Source organism: Phoca vitulina, unplaced genomic scaffold (assembly GCF_004348235.1).
Source record: "Phoca vitulina isolate PV1807 unplaced genomic scaffold, GSC_HSeal_1.0 scaffold4, whole genome shotgun sequence".
NCBI lineage: Eukaryota > Metazoa > Chordata > Mammalia > Carnivora > Phocidae > Phoca > Phoca vitulina.
The window spans coordinates 8514139-8536025 of NW_022589707.1; the positions used below are offsets into that span (position 1 = coordinate 8514139).

Below are 21887 nucleotides of genomic sequence, written 5' to 3' on the forward strand. Positions count from 1 at the left end.
CAGAGCTCCCCTGGGAAGCAGAATCAAAGTACTTGTTGGGAGAAGTGCCTTCTTGGGTTATTTCTGGTTCTTCTTTCTTAGGAAGATGTGACTTTTTTCCCGTAGGCCTGACTTTATATTCTCAGAGCGGTAACCCTCTGTACCAGTCCCCCATTACTGCTGTAACGCATTACCACAAACTTAGCAGCTTAAGACAATACACATTTACTATCTTACAGTTCAGGAGTCCTAGAACCAACGTGTCAGCAGGGCTGGGCGTCTTCTAGAGGCTCTAGGGGAGAATCCATTTCCTTGACACCATTTCTTGTTTCTAGAGGCCGCCTGCATTTCTTGGCTCTGGGGCTCGTCGCTCTGACACCAGCTGCCGGCTTCATGTCTCCAGTTTCTTGGGCTCTGACTGTCCTACCTTCCTCTTCTAAGGAGGCAGTGGCCACAAGGACCTGCACCGAGGCTCCTGAAGCTGCCACGCTCTCTGGGCCCTTCTGTGTGTATGCCCTGCAGCCCACTTGCTTGAAATATTCCTCTCTCTCTCTTTTTTAAGTAGGCTACATGGCCAGTGTGGAGCCCAGTGTGGGACTTGAACTCATGACCCTGAGATCAAGACCTGAGTTAAGATCAAGAGTCAGATGCTTAACCTACTGAGCCACCCAGGCGCCCCATTCCTCTCTTCTTTTTTTTTTTTTTTTTTAAGGTTTTATTTATTTATTTGACAGAGAGATAGAGCCAGAGAGCACGGCAGAGGGAGAGGGAGAAGCAGGCTCCCCACTTGAGCAGGGAGCCCGATGCGGGGCTCGATCCCAGGACTCTGGGATCATGACCCGAGCCGAAGGCAGACGCTTAACCATCTGAGCCACCCAGGCGCCCCCCATTCCTCTCTTCTTTAACTTTCTCCCCACTGGTAGCTAATTCCTCCTTCAGAACTCACTCAGACGGCACCTCCCCTGGGAATCTTCCTCCCTGGTCCCCGGTCTAGAAGGTGCCCTTTCCCTGAGTTCTGGGAGTGCCCCATCCTAGCAGTGATTACAGTTCTGTTGTGATTAGCCTTTCTCCCTACTAGACTGTGAGCTCCTGAAAGCAAGGTCCCTGTCTTCTATCCCTGTGTTCCCACACTGAGCACAATGCGTGGAACTGAGAAACCAGGCCGAAGTGTGTGCTTGATGGATAGAAACCAAAGCAATGAAAGTGAGCCTGCTTATTGATTTGTAGCAGAAATGCAAGCGCTCACCATTAGTCTTCACTGCTCAGGCCGTGTTCATTTCCTTGCATCAGCTCCCACACATACACACAAACACACTTCTGCATGCACACAGGTGCTTGGATGCATACCTCCAGCCTGTAAGTGACTGCACACAGACACCCACGAGCACCCACGTATGTTTACTTGTGCATTGACATGCACTCACGTGAAGTGGTCATCCAGGGACCCAAAGCGGATCTCTGAGCTTCTGTGGTCAGTGGTGTTGATGTCTGCCTTGAGCTCTGATCTCAGGTGTGGTCTGAAGGGCTCAGGTCACAGCTAGATAGAGCAGGAAGGTCTCCTCTGGCCAGCGCATGCTCACTGAGGATGTAATTTGACTCCAAAAAATCCATATGGTTCACAGCTGCCTGGCATGGTCCACCCATTGGGTATTTCTGGCAACTTCTTGAGACATATAGTTCCCATGGATACCTTCTGCTTCATGCTAACAAACTTGCTTGAAGAGGTAGTTTGGTAGAATGACAACAAATACTGATTCTGTTCGTTTCTGTTCTACCACTTTGAGCTCAGTAACTCAGGCAGCAGCTTAACCTGTGTGTGCCTTGACTTTCCTGTGTGGTTCTCATAGTTAGCCTGCTGTATTAGTCAGGCTGGGCTAGAATGTGCTGCAGTAACAACCACCCCCAGATCTCAGCAGCTTAAAACAGTGGACATTTACTACTCTAGCATATTGTGTTCATTGGTGCCATGTTAAGATCTAAGTTGAGGGAGCCTGTATTTGGACACATGCTTCAAAAATCAAGATGGGGGCACCTGGGTGGCTCAGTCAGTTAAGTGTCTGCTTTCGGCTCAGGTCATGGTCCCAGCGTCCTGGGATCAAGCCCCGCATCGGGCTCCCTGCTCAGCAGGAAGCCTGCTTCTCCCTCTCCCATTCCCCCTGCTTGTGCTCTCTCTCTCTGTCAAATAAATAAATAAAATGTTTTTTAAAAAATCACCAAGATGGGGGTACAAGGAAGAGGTGAAAGTGAAACATTAGAAATTAAGCACCTGCCTTCCCACAGGTGTGGGGGGAGGCTCCCATGAGCTACTGTGCATGAGAAGTCTTCACTGAAAAGCCCTGTGGAAATAGATGGTATGACTGTTAGCCCCCTGCCCGTTGGCACCCGGAGCAGAGGAAAGCAGCTCTCGGGAAAACTGTGATTTTGCTGTATCTAAGGGCCATGGGGAAGAGAAGCCACATGAGTTTCACAGCATGGTGCAGTTCTAATTGCTTTCAGTTTTTATTTCAATAATTTAGTAAATGTAGAGGCAAAGAGTCCGTGCTGACTCAGAGTGCAGAGGAGTGGGTAAGGTTATAAGTAGATGGAGGTGAAGCTGTTCCCACCATGAAGGACCCTGTGTTACTCCAGCCGAAAGCCAGAGCTCGGGGGCGGGGGGCACAGTACAGACACAGGTGCTCTTTCTTGTGCTCCCACATGTGTCTCTTCTCATCATGTCCCGGTGGCCACGTACAAGTGACAGGGCTTGATCTCTCTGGGCCATGCCACTGTGACCTTTCGGTTGGGTAATCTCAAGTCTCAACCCAACAATGTAAAGATAGCTCTCTGATGTCTCTTCTTACAAGGGCACGAATCCCATCATGAGGGCCCCACCCTCATGACCTCATCAAACCCTAATCACCTTCCAAAGACCCCTTCTCCAAATACCATCACTTTGGTGGGTAGGGCTTCAACATATGACTTTGATGGGTGGGGAAGGCACAAACATTCAGTCCATATCAAATCATATTATATGTATTCTTTTGTGTTTTGCTTCTGTGGCGTACCATGATGTTACTGGCATTTACTCATGTTGCTGCTGGTAGCTATAGTTTGCTCACTTTCATTGGTGAATAACAGGCTACCAGATGTTTGTCATCGTGACAGAAACCCCTCCATCATGAGCAAAGCTGCCGTTGACAATCTCCTACAGGTGCCCTAGGGCACACGTGCCTGTTCTCCACCCGAGAGCTGAGATTTGGGATCCTAGGGTGTGCAGACCCAGGAATAGAGTATGGAAAGATGAACCCTGTGGTTGAGAATGTTTCTCCTGTTCTCACAGAACTGTCGGAGGTGCTCTGGACCATGGTGATGAACATCGGCCTTCGTCTGCGAGGCTGGGGAGGACTCATTGGGGTCTTCATCATTTTTACCATATTTGCTGTGCTGACGGTAGCCATCCTTCTGATCATGGAGGGTCTGTCTGCGTTCCTGCATGCCCTGCGACTGCACTGGTGAGCAAGGCTGCCCCGCAGAGGCTCCGTGTGCCCTAGAGAGCGGGTGAGCCGCGGGACCCGCCAGCTGGCTTCAGACCCTGACCTGGTTCAGTCACCTGTTGGTGTAATATTACATGATGATGTATGTGTATTTGTGTGTGTGCCTGTGTGTGCGCACACATGTGTGTATGTGTGTGTGCATGTGTGTATGCTTGTGTACATCCACGTCTGTGCATGCGTGTGTATGTGTGTGCATGCACGTGTGAGTGCATGTGTGTACGCATGTGTGTGTGTGTGTGCATGTGCATGGGTGTGGGTGTGTGTATACACATATAATGGCCACCCTATACTAAATGTTAGTTCCCATTTACTCATTCTCTTTTAAATGTTAGCTTGTTATATTACAACTGGCTTCAAGATAAGGGACACCTCCAACTACTGGTAAGATGACACATCAGAGAGGCTCACAGGGGCACGCTGAGCGAATCTGGGACATTTGGCCCTTGTTGCTGAGTGCAGGAATTAAACCAATGGTAGAGGCTCCTGCCCTGTACAAAGTGGAAACAGAAGGAGGGTACCTGGAAGGAGGAAGGCACTCACAGGAGCCCTTGACATTCACAGATGTGTCCGCAGACTATCAGCCATCACTAGGTTTATAAATATGAAAACATTTGTTGAAGCTTCTGTTTTTCCTCTGAGTCATCTCTTAGCCCAGAATCTTGAGAGTGTGTGTGCACCCTCATACCCCACAGACTGTCTTCAGCTTTCACTGATGCTTTCTACCTCCCTCTGTGCCCGCCGTTCGTAAAGAAAAGTATTGACACTCCATGTATTGAGCAGACAGAATCACAGCATCCCCCCCTCAGGTTGTAACATCGCCTCTCCCCCCTGTTTTTGAGGAAATGAATTCTGCTCCATCCTCAAGCATAAAGGATCATACATGTATCCATGATGGAAGTCATCAGAACGTTAAGTTAAGGTTCTGGGTATTCTGCAATAGCGTAAGCCCTGTGGTTAATTAAGATCAGGATGGAGAAGACAAACCACGTCTCACCCCGGGGAGACATTTTCTTGTCCCTGGCTTGTGAGACAAGGCTGCCCGGCAAGGGCTTCTTGGCTTATGGGAGCCGTGGGGAGGGTGGCTCTGCCGTGCTCTCAGCGGGGGTAGCAGACGCCTGGAGGAAGTAGGGTGGGAGAGGCAGGGAAAGGTGTAAGCGGGAGGTAAGAGAAGGGTTTTAAGGATCAGAGGATCCCTGTGGAGGCCACCAGCCTGAGTGCCTTCCTACCCCCCAGCTTGATTTTATAAATGTTCTGCTTCTTCCCTTTGGCCGCCAGCCTCTAGTTTATGTGTTTAATCTCGCTTCTTCTTGCCCCCCAACCCTCCCCAGGGTAGAGTTCCAGAACAAGTTCTACGTCGGGGCTGGTTACAAGTTTTCTCCTTTCTCCTTTAAATGCATCCTGGATGGGCCAGCCGAGGACTAGCTATAGGCCCCGCAGCCTGCCATCACCTCTGGCTTCAGTCTCCGTGCCAGCAAGAGAAGTTGGGCTCGTCTTCAGCGTCCGCCTGGGCGAGTTCGTCAATGGGATGATTGTTCTTGGCTCGCTGGAGGCGGGAAGCCTTGTGTATTTTACTTATAAGCCTTGGGATTTGATATGACTTCACCATGTTATAGACCTCATGGTTGGGTCTGAAATACTAAAATGGGGAGGGCTACACTGATGTTTTCTTGCAATTTTGTAAGTATGATATTTAAGAAAATAAACTGCTGGGCTGTTCCCTTGTTCTTGAAGATGTCTTTGTGCAAAATTATTCCATAAAATTTAGTATTGATAATTATAGGCCAAAGCTAAGCAATAGAGGTACACAAACTAATTCCAGAGGATTATGATTAGTTTATTCTTTCATTTCCTGGTTCCTCAGACACCTTTTCTCTTTGCCTGGGGCTAAGCTTTATGAGATTAGGAACTTTCTCATGCATCTTCACTGCAGGTGGGAAAGAAAGGGTAATGTTCTCTCTATGAACAGGAGGGCGGAACAGTGTGGCTCTGCATTGTTAAATCCTGTGGAATGAAGTGTGACAACATGACATGAGCAGCAGCAGCTGGATACACAATATGCTGCAGGAACTGGAGAAAGAACTTTGAAGGCTTGAGAAAGTTCTGGAAAACAGCTTGCCAGAAAGGAGACCACCAGACAGCCTTACTCTCTGGGTCTGTTGGCTCCTGGATTGGTGAACTGCTAAGAGCCAGGTGTAGAGTAATATATATTTAGCCTGAGTGACCATTATCCAGGTTAATCATGGTCTTCATGGTAACTATACCAGTAGAATTAAGCATTGTTAACATTGGTACAGCACTTTACAGTTTAAAAGGCACTTAAAAAAATTATTGATTAATTAAATTTTTTTTTTTTAAGTGAACTCTGCCCTCAACGTGGGGATCAAACCCACAACCCCAAGATCCAGAGTCGCATGCTCTTATGACTGAGCCAGCCAGGTGTCCCAGAGGGCACTTTCTATGTAGTATCTAGTTCTTAAGATTCCAGAAGATCTGACCAAATCCAAACTTAACTTTTGGACCGATCTCTATTTTTTTCAGCTCCCTCCTGCCCCTCCATGTAGCAGGGTTGACTGGTGCTCATGGAAGTGTCATTGCTTATACCCAAGGAAGCTTCCATGTCAACTTCTATGTCAGTATCATGACTCATCTAGCACAACTTAAGGCACAATGGGCTGCTCCACAAATATTCAGTGATTAAAGCAAGTGGAGCCTAAGAATGAGAGTTGATATCTTTGAGTTCCAATTCTGACACTTTATCACGTGTGTCCTGAGGTGGGAAGTGGGGAAAGTGATTTCCACCTCTCTGGGTTGTGGAAGGTGGGTGTCAAGCACCGGGCATGGACCAGATACCCAGCCAGTGATGTTGCCTGAAGGGAAAAACAGACAAAAGCAGCATGTAAATGTTAGCTCTAAGTCCGTAGAAGCCAAGGTCACTGGGCAGTTTCAAGGTTCTCAGCTCATCCTGTCCTTCTCAACAACTATCTAAAAATATGCTATGCTTAGATAGATCACCAGCCTTCTGCCCTTTAATTCTAAGCAATGATGGCTGCAAGAAAAGGTTTGAAAGGGCAAAGCTTCATTCTTCCCCTTGCCTAGACACCTGATCTTCCAGAAGTCTCCATGGCCTTCCTGAGAACTGTTAGTTTTCTCCAAGGTTTGACAGCCTCCTTCAGTCTCAATGAGAAATATAATTTCCCTTTTAAAAAGGGATCAGGTGAAGGGCTACAGGAAAGGGGGTGTGACCCGGATGTCACTCACATGCGCAAGATGCAAGGTTGCTCTTTAAGGAATTCGGTTCAGTTCGCAGAACTGAGCCAAAAGGGGAGGAGAAGACCTGGGGGCCGGGCTTCTTGAGCAGGCTAGTCCAGAAGCCCCTCCAGGGGCCACCAGTGGTCTAACTGCTCTGTGAACAGAAGAGCCTGAAACTGAAAAGCTTTCCAAGGAATATACACAGGTAAGAAACTCTCATGGGCAATGTGGATCTGGATTTACTTCTCCTGCTTTAGAGTGGGGGTGGGGGAGGTGGGGATAGGGGTTTGACCATTCAAACTTGGCTGAAGGCATATGGAATATGAAAAGTTTACTCTTCTTACTGATGATATTGCAAAACAAATTGCATCATAAACACACACAAGCAATGTTCAGTTTTAAAAAGCTCTACCATGGCTCAATGATTTCCAGCTAAAAAATTTAGTATAGCAAAATGCAATAGAATGAAAAACCCATCAGTGCTTTACAATCTGTTTTAATGAAGCCTGAATGCCATGTGAGCCATTTGAGTTTCAGAGTAGACCCCCAATATGTCAGTTCTTACAGATTCTTTGAAGCTAGGTCATGGGTTACTTTCCCATTGTAGTGTTTAAGGAACTGATGGTGAGAAGTGGGAAACATTCTTCCCCATGTTCTTCCTTCTTTTCTTGAGTTGGTCTGACTGATTATCCATCCCCCATCCATCCATCCATCCTCTTCCTGTGTTAGAAGGGATTTAGAATGGTCTAAGGAGACAACAGAAGATGCTTTTCCAACACTCCATTCCAGAGCTGAGATTACAAGCTCTATCTGCAATGTTCCTTATACCCATCTCTGTGAAACGTTTTGTCCTCTTTTTTGTTTATTTGTTTCTGTTTTTATTTATTTATTTGAGAGACAGAGAGACAGTGAGTGGGAGAATCTGAAGCAGACTCCATGCTGAGCACAGAGCCTCATGTGGGGCTCAATCCCACGACTTCGAGATCACCAGCTGAGCCGAAACAAAAAGTTGGATGCTTAACTGACTGAGCCACCCAGGTGCCCCTGTCCTCTTTTTTTATGAAAACTTTTTCTTTATGAAACTTTTGGGTGAAAATCTAGAAAATACTAAGAGAATACTCCCCTGTGTATTAACTTTGAGTTAATATTTGAGTGTCTTCTTAATGATTTGGAATGTAAGCTCATTTATAATGCACAGATATGAACACCCAAATCCTGATAATCTCCTATCAACACCTCTGTGGCTCCCCACCCTACCCACCCCACCAAAGACATCCTGTTGTTGAAGACCCTGTAATAACTTAACAGGGCAGGAATGGGAACTTTCTCTGCTGCAGATAATTTGTATATTCGTTTCTTCCATCCCTTGGCAACATCCCCAGACATTGGGAACCCACCCGGGGCCTTGACCATCTTCAGGGGCTGGGCATTAGAAAGATCAGTGTTGTAACTGGGGACCATGACCACTATTTCAGTGGCTGGTTTGAGGCTCTCTTCTCTGAGGGGAGTTTGAGTGAGTCACACATCACTGATGCCCCTTTCCTCCACACCTACCTCACCCCTGCGCCCACGAGCCCATTCCAAACTGGAGTTTGGAAAGTGTTTTTTTTTTTTTTCTCCTGTAAAATATACTGATTTTGCCATTGAAGGCAATGTAGAACAGGGGCGCCGGGGTGGCTCCACCCATTAAGCGCCCAACTCTTGATTTCAGCTCAGGTCTTGATCTCAGATTTGTAATTTTGAGCCTCATGTTGGGCTCCATGCTGGGCGTGGAGTCTACTTAAAAAAAAAAAAAGTAATGTAGAACAAGAGAGTGTTTTTGGTAAAAGTTATCCATTTTGTTGTGCCCTTACTAAGTAGGATGAGACGACTGATTTGGATGGTATCAGCGTCCTACATCTGGTTGGAGAAGTTTGGAGAACCTATTTTCCAATAGGCATGCAGCATGTGGGATGGCTTCCTAACACCACTTAGGTTTACCCTTGAAATAAGGTCAATCTATTTCAGAAAACAAGTAACTTTTTTTTTCCATTTGGGTGGTTTTTATTTGAGCCCAATGTGTTCTAATGTTAGTGGAATATTAGCAATAAATGCTTTTGGAGAGATACACGTTTGATAACTCTGAAAATACTTAAACACTTACCCTGTGTGTATGTGATTTGTGATTATGGTGACATTTTAGACATTTAGTTGATACCTTTATTCAGAGACAAGAAACAGTACTCCCATGGGTGTTTATGTTGCAACGGGCACTGTGTCCTATTATACAAACATCATCCCATTTAATCCTTGTAACATAATGAAGAAGGAAGCTTATCGGTTAAGAATTACACACAATTGGCTGGTCTGAGTGCAGTGGTGTTCACAATTCATTGATCACAGCCAACTACAGAGTTCTTTGTTCCTTCTCTCACACTGCTACACTTGACTAGCCTAAAAAAAAAAAAAAATTGCACACAATTTCAAAGAACAGAAACCAGAAATAACAGTGTCTTAAGCAGAGAGCTTATTTTTTTTTCCACGTAGATGTCTGGAGGTAAGTAGTCTACACCTGAAGGAGAAGTTCCAGGCTCTTCCTAGCTTCTGCCCTGCCAGACTTGGCCCAAAGTTTCCATATTTGCATCATGACCTGAGACGCCTGGCACTGTGCAGGAGGAAGGGGGGAGGAGCAAAAGGGCTTTCTCAGAAGCACTGCCCGCCCCCCCCCCCAGCCTCCACCTGCCTCTGCGTGGCCCCCCTCATCAGCAAGGTACAAAGGAGGACATTACTGGGAAGGCAGCAGCTACTTCTCCCACAGGGAGCGAGCTATTGTTTCTATTTTCAGAGAAGGAACTGAGATAGAAGAAACTCCTTCCCTTCATCCCGCCTTGCTACCTCTAATCCCTCTTCCCTTCCTCCTCCCTCCTGCTGTCCTTTCCTCCTTCTTATGCTTGTTAATTTAGTAGGTATAAAATGATACCTAAGGATTTTTTTGTGGCTCTAATTTTGTCAGTTACTACAGAAGCTGAACTGTTTTCCAGTTTTGCTTACAATTTATATAGTCTCTTGTGAACTGCTTGTTCATGTAATTTGCCTATCAATCTATTGGAATCTAATATTTTTCTTGTAATTTGTGGTTAATTTGTACCACCAGCATTTATTTGCTGGGTGCCGCGCATACACACACACACACACACATTTGCAAATGGTTTTTCTTATTCTTTTAATTTTTGAAATTGTGGCAAAATACCCATAACATAAAACTGACCATTATACCAATTTTAAAGTGAACAATGCAGTGGCATTTTTTAAAGATTTATTTATTTATTTTAGAGAGAGAGAGAGAGAGAGAGTGTGTGTGCAAGTGAGGGGAAGGGCAGAGGGAGAGGGAGAATCTTCAGCAGACTCCCTGCTGAGCGCGGAGCCTGAGGCGGGACTGAATCCCACGGCCCTGAGATCATGACCTGAGCCGAAATCAAGAGTCAGACGTTCAACCCGCTGAGCCACGCAGGCGCTCCTAGTGGCATTTAGTTGTACAATTTACAGTGTTGTGCAGCCAAGGCTACTATCAGAGAGGGTCTCCTGTGCCAGGCCACCTTGTGGACTCCCAGCCAGTCAGTGATTTGATTGTGTCTGGGGGAAGCACCTACCACTGACCCAACAGGTCATGGCCAGTGATGGAGGGCAGCGGGGGCATGTGGCCCAGGCCTGCTTAGGACAGTGGGCTGGTCAGCACCGTGAGCAACATGTCAACTCTCCATTGGTTCACTTTTCCAAAAAGAATTTTTATGGTAAAAGAACTAGCCTTTCTAAAAATTCAAACAATGAGATAAGCATAAAGAAAAAAGAATGGGAAAAATCCTACATTCTCCTTGCTCTCTTCTCCCTTGTCCCACTGGCCGGCTCCTGCTCATCCTTCAGGCCTCCACTCAGAATTGCCTACAGAAGCCTCCCCAGGTCTCAGGACTCAACAGAGCAGGGGCCCTCCCTCGTGTACCAGAGCAACCTCCACTTACCCCTGGGACCACGCTGCTCCCGCCTGACTCCGTACCTTTGCTCCCCATAAGACTGTGGGTCCTTCGGGGCCAGGAACTGCTTTGTTATATTCAATTGCCTGGTACATAGTAGTGCTCCACAAATATTTGCTGAAAGACAAAACACAGTTTCGGACATCTCTCCTGAAATCTCCGTATAGGTACATATTCAAATAAAATTTTATAAATTGGGATGAATATATACATACCTATATGTTATGGATACATGTGCATTATGTATACACCTCTTGGAAAATGCTTTTCAACACTAAATAGCCTTTCACTAAGATGTTTTAAGTGGTATTCTGATTAGCCACTTCTCTACTGGTGGGTATTGGTTATATCCAATTCTTTTGTTGTTGTTGAAACAACTGAGTGGTGACCTTCTTTGTATGTATCTTTGTCTGCCTTTTGACTAGCCCATTAGGATGAATCCTGGGAGTGAAATTGCTTAGTCAATATTCTTTCATCTCTGCCTAATTGCCTTCCAGAAAGGTTGTAGCAATGTACACTCCTAGCGATAATTTGAGTGCTTATTTCCCTTTCACAGGGTATAATCAATCTTTGAGATTTTTGTGAATCTGATAAAGGAAAATGATAGCTCTTTTTAATTTGAAGGCATGTTACTAGTTAGTAACATAATTTCATTTATCAGCCACTGTACTTATTCTTCTGTGTTTGTTCCTCATGTCTTGACCCCTCCGTTGTTTCCTTCCTGACCTACACGAGCCTTTGTTAAACACGTATGTTGCAGATAGTCTGTGTTGGTTTACATTTATTGAATTTTATAATTTTTATATTGAAGTCGTAAGTGCCTATGGCAACAAGTCAAATTGCCAGATGAGTTTACAACAGAAATAAACAATCTCCTGACTTGATTTCCCCATCCCCAGAGAAATTTCTTTTGTTTTTTTATTTTTTTAGTTTTTCTGGTGATTATCTTTATAGTTAAAACAACATAATTGTATTTTATTTCTTAGTTTATCAGCTTAAGACAGTATCAATCCATTGTTCTCTAGACAAAAGATGATGATTTAGGTCATTATTTCCTCTTTGCCATTCTCCCAATATTTTATAAGTATCTTAAAAAAAACCAACAGCAAGTGTTTTTCATGTTATTAAAAACGCTACATAAATATAATTTTAAATGCTGGATGTATTATCAGTTTTTAGAACCATTCCCTCATCACACTTAGGCCGTTTCCAATTTATTATTGTTAAAATAGACTTGAATAAACTTAAAAAAATTTTTTTCCTGGGTAAACTTTGTATAGAGAGCATTTTCCACATTTGAGATACGTCCTTGGGACAAATTGTTAGAGCTGGGATTACCAGTTCAGATGAAACTAGTTTTAAAACCTTTTGATACATTGCCAAATTGGCACGAACTATTTGAAAGGCGTAGAATAATGGTTTTCAGGTGGGGGCTGGGTAGGGATCAGGGTATCAGGATCACCTGGAAAAAATTTGCAAGCCATCCGTGTCACTCCGTATTGATGTTGAAATGTTGGGGTCCGGGAGTGAACGGTCAGGAAAGAATTCTTGAGACGTCTTCGGTGCAAAAAAAGGTGGTTTTATTAAAGCTCGGGGACAGGACCCGGGGGCAGAAGGAGCTGCACTGGGATTGTGAGGAGTGGCTGATTATATACTTCCAAGTTGGGAGGGGGTTAGGAATAGCGTAAGTCTCTAAGGAATTTGGAAGCCAGATTTCAAGGACCTTGAGAAGCTAGCTGTTAGGGAAAGGTCATTTATTGCTGTCTAGTAAAACGTTAGTCATGAGACCCTTTATATATATTATCGGTGGGCCATATGCTTGGAGGATGATTGCTAACGTATATCTTGGTGGGGGTGTGGGGGTGGGGTGGGGGGAGTAGAGATAAAGGAAGTTTCCAAAGGGATTTTTATATGGGATCCTGGAGGTCCAGCTAACGTCAAGCTAGTTTTGCTTCTAGCAAAGTATTATTGTTGTTTTTCTTTTTTTAATTTTATTTAATTTAAATTCAGTTAATTAACACATAATGTACTATTAGTTTTCAGAGGTAGAGTTCCGTGATTCATCAGTCTTATATAACACCCAGTGCTCTAGCAAAGTATTAACTTTGTAGCAGTTGGAGCTCCTTGAGGAAGGTCACCCTGCCTGTCCTAATATTTGTCAATAAGCTATAAGTTGTAAGGAAATTCAATTTTTTTCTTTCTTGCCTTTGTTCTCCACATCACATACCACCTCCTTCTTGAGGTTGAGAGTCACTGGTAAGGAAGGAAGAACAGGGGCTTTGAGGTGTGGTGTGTTTAATAACGTGGGGATGGGGGGGGTGGTACCTTGATTTGTAGTGTTTGCTGATTTCCCTGGTGTAACTATTCCCACCATGGCTGGTTTTAAATTACCAACGTGCTGTTATTGAATACAGAGGTGGGAAGAGATGTGTGCAGTCTGCCCTCAGAAGCTGGTGGGAGCGGTCTCCAGCATAGCACCATAATCCCTGGCATGCACATCGTCCTGTCTCTTACATGTATGTTTTTATGTATGTAGTTTTTCATTCCCGTTCACCCACATCCCAAGCTCTCACTCCTTTTGCCCTGTAGGTGGTCACTGTAATGGCATTTTCATATATCTACGTAAAATGTAAAATGTACAGTTTTGGGGTACGGATTTTCATTTTACATAAGTTATATTGTTCTTGTTCTTTTTCTTGCTCTTATTTTTAGTTACTCTCTTCGTTATTGTTGTGATTATAAATAGTATCTTTATAGCACTGGTTCTTATGTGGATTCTTCAGGGGGGATGCCTGCCCATCCCTCCATCTTTCCTGACTTCCAGCTCTTGTTTATCATGGGTAATTTTACTCATTGTTGAGGGTATTAACATTTCCATTAAGGGGGCGCCTGGGTGGCTCAGTCGGTTAAGCGTCTGCCTTCGGCTCAGGTCACGATCCCAGGGTCCTGGGATCTAGCCCCACGTCGGGCTCCCTGCTCAACAGGGAGTCTGCTTCTCCCTCTCCTTCTGATGGTCGCTTCCCCTGCTTGTGCTCTCTCTCTCTGACAAATAAATTAAAAAATCTTTTACATTTCCATTCAGTTCTGAAACCACAATCAAGTCTATGTATTTTATTCAAATGTTGACTCTAAACCTGAAAATGGATAAACGGTCTTTTTTTAACGACCATATAAATATTGCTCACTTGAGGACCGAGCATTATATATGAAGATTATATATTTTTTTGATGTCCAATGTCATGACCAAAAGGAATTCTCTCTTCTTTATCTCATCGGTTGCCTAAAACCATGTTACATTTTAGTTTCATTCATATTATAGAAACAAAATAATATGAATCTCCTCTTCAATCAAGAAAAATGTGGAATCATATGGGGCACCTGGCTGGCTCCGTCAGTGGAGCACGTGACTCTTGATCTCAGGCTTGTAAATGAGAGCCTCCCGTTGGGTGTAGAGATTACTTAAAAATAAAAACTTAAAAAAAAAAATATCACAAATGTGAATCTCCCTTTCTGGGATCAGCTTCCATTCAAGAAAGCTGTGAAGTAATTATCTTGGACCTAACATCTTCTGCCAGGCCCTCTGTGATGAATTGCTTCTCTTTGCTGATAAGAGAAGGGAGGAATGTAGGATATTTATGACCCATGGAACTACCTAATCAGGTTAAAACATACAAATTAAAACTTGCTCTGCTCAATAGTAAATGGCAGATTTCCTGGGTTTCTTTTTTTTGCCACTCACTACAAAAAGGAGAGTTGCTGGAGGTTGTTTTATTACTCTTCTAAACGTAAGCCTTTGTGATCGTTAAAATTTTAAAACATGTTTTGATTGCTATGAGAGGTCATAAAACTTGACTGTAGGAGAGATTAAGTCTTGATTAAAGATTGAGGATTGAGCTTATTGTTAAGCATTTTATTTGTAACTGAACTCAAAATGAACTTAGTGGGATTTAAAAAATTATTTTCCCACCCAACTAAATGGTTTTATTCTCTAAGACTCTAAATGGCCAGAATCACTTTCAGTTGTTAAGTCTGCTGCTGTGATTTGAATTACTACTTCTTAGAAAAAAAAATTTTTTTTTGGATGCAATTTGCATACAGTAAAATTGACCATTTTAAAGTATATAATCTGGTGAATTTTAGTACAATTTTAGTGCCAGTTTGTACAATCCTCACCATTATCTAATTCTCACTGAATGGTCTTGTTTTCAAATTTTGATTAAGTTAAATCTGTTACCAGTTCATCTTTCCATCTAGAAATGTGATGGTCAGTCATAGCTAAGCTTTTTTTAAGGATTTATTTATTTATTTTAGAGAGAGAAAGAGCGTGCGTGGGGAGAAGGGCAGAGGGAGAGGGAAAGAGAGAATCTCCAGCAGACTCCCCGCTGAGCATGGAGCCCGACACGGGGCTCCATCTCACTGACCCTGAGATCATGACCTGAGCTGAAATCGAGTCAGGCACTTAACTGAGCCACCCAGGTGCCCCTGTCGTAGCCAATTTTTAATGTGTCTCGAAGTCCTTTTATAATCAAAAGAAGGGGATTTTTTCTGCTAACTACTTCATTAAAAAAGTTACCAGATAAAGAACACCTCTCCAAGGGGTGTTTGGACAATGTCTGGAAAGGGAGTGGTAGTTCTAGAACAGTCTGTCGTCGTGAGAGGCCAATTATTTTTTACTTTTTCCACTCTGGGAAAATAACAGCTTTTTGTGCTTTTCAGGTTCTCTCTTGGGAAAGAGGATTTCATGGACTTACTTCTGAGCATTATTGATCTATCTCTCATCTGGCAATATTTGTGTCTCTGTGACAGTGTTTTAAGAACACAAATAATATCAACATTACAGGATAGTTGTTTTGATGTGTATCTTTTGTGTCCCTGACTAGAAAAAAAACTCCTTAGGGCAGAGAACATGCCAGACCTTCCTTCGAAGTCTTCACAGGAGCTCACACAATACAAGACCCAGAGCTAGCAAACACGAGTGACCTTGACGTGCTGCTCTAGACTGGCTTGTGGCTATCTCTATATTCTGGGGAAAAAATGCCTCTGTTTGAGTTCTGGTTCTGCTATTTACTAGTGGTCTGACATTGGAAAAGTTATTTTAAAATCTCAAAACCTCACTTTCTGAACTGATTTTGAAAAATGTTATACATCTTCAAAAGCAGATGGTAAAATGAATCCCAAATGCACCCATCATCCTCAATAATTTTCAACATATGGGCATTCTTTATTCTTCTATATGCCCATCTATTTCTTACGCACTGTATTCCACACTACCATTGAATTGTTTTAAAAATTTATTTATTTATTTTTTTGGGGGGGGTGGGACGAGAAGCAGAGGGAGCGGGAGAGAAAGAATCTGCAGCAGACCCCCCACTGAGCGTGGGGCTGGATGCAGGGCTCGATCACATGACCCTGAGATCATGACTTGAGCCAAAATCAAGAGTCTCTAAATATTTTAGTATATATCCCTACTATACAAAGATTCTTTTTTTTCTGCTATAGCCATAATATCATTGTCACACCTAATGATGTCATCAGAAATTCCTTAATATCATCCAACTTTTGCACTTGCTTACATTTCCCTGACTTTCCTCTCCTCTCTTCTTCATCTCATTCTCTTGGGTGATGTTTTACAGTTGGTTTATTTGAATGAGGATCCAAATAAGATCAACTCATTTATTTGGTTGATTTGTCTCGTTAGTCTATAAGTTCCCCTTTCCTCTTTTCATCTTGTCATTTTTTCATTGAAGAAGTTGGGTCGTTTATCTTATACGACTTCCCACATTCTGGATTTTTTCTTATTGCAGCCACATGGTACAGTTTAATGAGTTTCTTCTTCATCTCCTGTATACATTGGTAGAGCTAGAGGATCGGATTCTGCTTGAACTTCTTAAGAGAATACATCACAGGTGATGTATAGTCCAGTCTTATTGCAGCTCATCAGGACCACGTGATATCTGATTGTCTCTCTTTTGGTGGCATTAAGATTTGTAGATGGCTACAGGTGTTATCAGTCTTATCCATCTCTTACCCATTTCTTCATCAGCCTTCCTAGTAGTTTATCAGCCATTGGTAATCATTGCCTAGATCCATTATTTCATCGAGTTGCAAAGTCATGATAATTTAATTCCATTCATCCTTCTTTTCCTTGCATGTGTTAGCTGAAATTAAAAACAATTTTCTTTCACCAACTGTTTGGTTACTCTGAAGTACCAAGAATTTGTACAAGAAAGACAAGATATTTACTAGTTTTCAGAATAATGAGTTGGTTTCTTAGTATTCTCCAAAGATGATTAGTGGGATTTTCATTTCACTGTTGCTATGAACAATGGATTTTGATATCTTTGATGTGTTTCAATTCTTTGCAGTCATTATTCTTCTTGATGCTTAAATGATCCCATCTTTGGCCGATGGGAGCCTTTTTAAGTTGAATCTTGTAATCTTTTGTTACAACCCCAGGAGTGTTTGATATCTTCCTTGCTATCTGGTATGACAAGATGTTCCAGGCTCAATTTACACATTTCCTGTCCCAGATCCAGAATTAGCCATTTATCTAAGGCACCAGGGTTTCTTTTAATGGGAAATAGGAAAGAAAACAATCAGGGCTCTAGGAGTGCTCATTAGTCATTTTTTCCAGACTCTTCCAGTGGATAATGTTAGGATATGTGTATATGAAAAACACAGTGAATTCATAGTGATATCTCCAATTCAAAGTTAGGATTATAAGATTTTTATATAACTTCTCTGATTTTTGTATTGTTTTTCTTTTACACCCAAAGTCTTGATTCATAATCATATTAATGTAATTACTACTTGCTTTATCCTACAATATGTACTAGTATCAAAATAATGATACCAATATTAATACTACAATCTAATTACTGAGAATAGGTTAGGATTTCTATTTATCCCTCTAGGGATATAAAGTTAAATGACCTCAAGAGTTAAATGTCTTCAAGTCATTTGGAAAAAACTTCACTAAGTTGATACTCAGCTTTCTTTGTTTTGTTTTTCTTTTGATTTCTAGAATTAAGAATCCTTCTTTGGGCTAAATACAAGAAGGGGGAGGGAGCCAATAAAAAGAAGTGCTCCTGGGTTTCTGTCAGAATGAAAAGAAAATGTTACATAGAAAACACACTATACACTCCAAGATCTATGGGAATGTAAAGCGCCGGCTACTGTGATTATTTCTCTGTAGCAAAGGCCATCTTCACTCCCAGATAGAGGATGCTTTCGGCTAAATTGTCCAGAGCTCACCTGGCCCCTGACTCAGGGTTGATTACTAGCCACTGGGGCCCCATCGTCTCATTTGGCCATTTGACCTCTCCATGTCTCAGGGTCTTTATATGTAAGATGGTGATGAATTAGAAAACTAACCTCACAGATTTTCTGTGAAGATTAAAGGAAAATTTGCATTCTATTATATATTTTTCTTCTTCCCTCTCCCGCTTCCATCAGGGAAGCTGTGTGGGGACTTGGGACCATTTAGAAGATGGCGACCAAGCAGATGGAGCCGGTCACCATCATTAGCCTTCGGAAGCTGAGCCCGGAGACCCCAGAGACCCAGCCAAAAGGTAAAATGATCATGGAAGCCTCGGACCCTGAAGCTGCTTCTTAATTTCCCCCTGTATTTACTAGGTTTTTTATAATAATGAATTGGTTTCCCAATATCCTTCTCTTCATTATTAGTGAGCAATTGTCCACATACATTCCCTTCCCACAGAGGCTATTCCTCTCACTCTGCCCTTCCTTGTTAGAGTCAAAGACATTCACCGTGGAAGATGCTGTGGAGACCATTGGATTTGGACGTTTCCACATTGCCCTGTTTCTGATCATGGGCAGCACTGGGGTGAGTGCTCTGTGGAGATCATTTGAATCTCTAAAGCGAATTCATTATTGGACACAGAGTCTTCCACTGACCTCCAGCTCTGGGATGTCCATTCAGGGAGGGGAGTGAAAGGGAGCAGGAACCCTGTGAGGGGGTTAATTAAAAAATAAATTTCATCTACCTTTGGCAGGTATTTGGTTATGAGCATATAAATATCTGTGTCTTTATGTTCTGGGAATTCAGTATTCATTTAAAAAAATGGTTTAAATTTCTTCCTTCTCTGGGAAGAGAGGAGAAAACTAGTATCACTCTAAGTGAAATTAGACACATGGTCCTCAAATATTTTGTGCATAAGAATCATATGGGACACCTGTTGTCATTACAGATTTCCAGAACCTTTAGGAGACACTAATGAAGGTTTGCTATTTTGAGAAAAGAAGAGTGACAGCTCAGTCCCAGGGCTTTGACCAATAGTGGGACTGTCCCAAGAGACCACTACTGCTTCCTCTTTTTGTCATAGGTGCAGTGAGAATATGTTAGGAATATGATAGTGATAATGTGACAGAATGGAAAAACTGAGAGAAGTGGTAAACATGACAATGGTTTAAGGCGGGACATGAAGATAGCCAAGAGGACACTAATGAGTAAATAATAGAGAGCCCTGACCCTCGCCCTCAGCTAAATGGTATGAGAAAAAGAGTGATGTGAGCTGGCGGGAGCACTTGGCGAGTTCTGATGCAGGGCTCCAAAGCCTTGTGTTCTCAGGAGGCAGTCCAGGAATGGAGAGAAAAGTAAGACACATCCTGATCCTACCTTTATAATAACCAACTGTAATACAATTTAGAACATTTCTTCATCTATAAAGTAATGTCTCACCTAGGCTCCAAAATGTTAAGTTCCATATTACAAGGGACAAATGGGTGTGACTGGGGAGGGTTTTATCATAACTTTCAACCAGAACATCTCCACTTCTGTTTTACATATATGATTTCCATTACATGGTCCCCTTGGCTTAAACACTGTTAAACTCTCTGCATCTTTTACCCTCAAATATGTTGGGAACCCTGTCTTTTCTTCCATTATAGCCCTCTGGCAAGTGAAAAGAATATGCAGAATTTTTTTTACCTTCCCAAATCAACCAAACCACCTATACAAAGGGGGTGTATTTTTATTAGTTATTATCTGTATTAGAAAGATGGTGCTAGTGTACCCCCTTCCCAAAGGATAGGTATCACTTTTGTATAGGTAACCCCTGATGTCCATATCCAGATCCATGTCCATGGAGATTGTATGTCTATTGCACATTTACACTTGATGTTGTTGTGAAATAGCTTCTGGTCTTCTTTCAGTGTTTTATAAGCTGCTTCAGTTCTTCCCAACCCATCAGGTAGGAAGGGCTATTTACCAGGCTGCCTCCTCCCTGTCTCTCTCTCTCTCTCTCTCTCTCACACACACACACACACACACACACACACACACAGAGGGTGTGGTAACCAAATCCCTTCCCTGGTTTTAGGATGGGCTGCACTGGATGGATCTTCTCATCAGAATAGGTGTGTTGACAGTGATGGGCATGGCTCCTCCTGGCCATGGTCTCTTAAGGTTCTTGGTCAGAGACAGTGGGAGCAATAGTTGGGTTTCAGGGCCTCACGTGACCAGGGTGTATGTAATAACATCACAATAGCAACGCAGCCTCAGTCTGTGACCAGGCATCCTGAATCCTGGTGTTCTCTGAGGTCTTCTAAGATCTTCTTATACGGTGCTGCTCCTCTGTGTCCCTCTCCCCTAAGGCTATTATATCAGAGTGGGGCAGAGTCTTATCCCTTATTGGCTTATTTTCTCCTAAGACCACTTGGAGGAGTAGAGTCCTGATTAACATTGACCCAACTGCTCCTCATTACTGAGAGAGAGAAGTTTAATAAATCAAACATCCTTCTGAGGTTGTCATGCTGTCTCTTATTCATTATGCTTTTTGGGCTAAAACACACCAGCTATCTGAACTCTAAACATGAGTAAAGTACTTTCCAAGAAGAGACAAACTTTATGATGTCTTTCCAATTCCCATATAGTAGCTAACACCACTATACTTTATTCATCCCAGAACTTTGAGTTATAAATATAATATTTATATTATAAATAGTGTCTCCTAAAGGTTCTGGAAATCTGTAATGACAACAGGTGTCCCATACGATTCTTATGCACAAAATATTCTCGTTAAATGGATATTAAAGTACACTTCCCATCATGCGGAGCTCTGGTAAATCTTGTGTCTAATTTTGTGTTACTAGTTTTCTCCTCTCTTCCCATATAATACATAATCCACACAAATATCAATTCTTTTCTAGCATCTACATATTCCTTTCCCTGGGAGATAAACTCACCCTACAATGGATTGCAAGATACAGACAGAGGATGATATTCAAACTTCTTATTGAAAGAAGTATTTGGGAGCATAGCTTACACTAGGTTTGCCAAATAGACCTTCTTTCCTGGTGATGAACTCATTGTTTTGTACTTGCTGCTTTACTCTCTTCTGGTTTTCATGAAGCTTGCCTTCCAGCTCAGCTTCTTGAGATCAGAGACTATTTCACAAATCCATTTGGAAAGGCTATGCCCTGAGACCTTCGCAATGATGAGTATGAAGCCACAGAGCCAGGTTGATGTGGATGCTGGTAGTTAGTCAGGTCATCTACTACCTAAGTGACTCCCCCAACACACACACACACACATAACACCCTCATAGTGCTATAGTGCAAATACATGGATCAGCAACATCGCAAATAAATATATGTCATAATTCTGTGGGAGTCCTCTCAAATTATTCAAACCATAAACATTATATCCATGAAAGCCAAAGTTCTATTATACTTCATTACCCAACTAGCAGTGTTGAGTGGGTACACTGTAGGTGCTCCCTCAATGTGGAGGGGAAGGAGGAGATTAGGATTAGAAGGATGATGGACAGGCACACATGGGAAGAATTGATGAGAAACCAACACTAAGACGTGGTGTTTTCCCTCCTTCTTTAAGGTTGTCGAGGCCATGGAGATCATGTTAATAGCAGTCGTGTCTCCTGTCATCCGCTGTGAATGGCAGCTGGAGAATTGGCAGGTGGCTTTAGTGACCACGGTGAGTGCCTGCTTCAGGTGCTTTGAATGAACCAACTGAGAACCAGGGCTTCTGCTCCCCTTCCTCCATCCCACAAGGCTAAGAGCCAAAGGCTACCTCACTGCTTGGTGTGTTGGCTTCCAAAGCTCATGGGTTTACGGGCCCAAACTACCATTTGGGGTCTTT

At 42.9% G+C, this 21887-nt stretch overlaps 2 protein-coding genes across 2 annotated transcripts in view; both read left to right on the forward strand.

Annotated features, from left to right (window-relative positions):
- ATP6V0A4 (ATPase H+ transporting V0 subunit a4) overlaps positions 1-4934 on the forward strand; it is a 51464-nt gene extending 46530 nt beyond the window's left edge. The window contains exons 19-20 of the mRNA XM_032401161.1: positions 3299-3470; positions 4841-4934. Of these exons, the coding sequence (XP_032257052.1) occupies positions 3299-3470; positions 4841-4934 (266 nt within the window). The remainder of the gene's footprint in view (positions 1-3298; positions 3471-4840) is intronic.
- A 13323-nt stretch (positions 4935-18257) lies between these two features.
- SVOPL (SVOP like) overlaps positions 18258-21887 on the forward strand; it is a 68270-nt gene continuing 64640 nt past the window's right edge. Inside the window, exons 1-3 of the mRNA XM_032401162.1 lie at positions 18258-18339; positions 18523-18614; positions 21624-21722. Coding sequence (XP_032257053.1) covers positions 18258-18339; positions 18523-18614; positions 21624-21722 — 273 coding nt within the window. The remainder of the gene's footprint in view (positions 18340-18522; positions 18615-21623; positions 21723-21887) is intronic.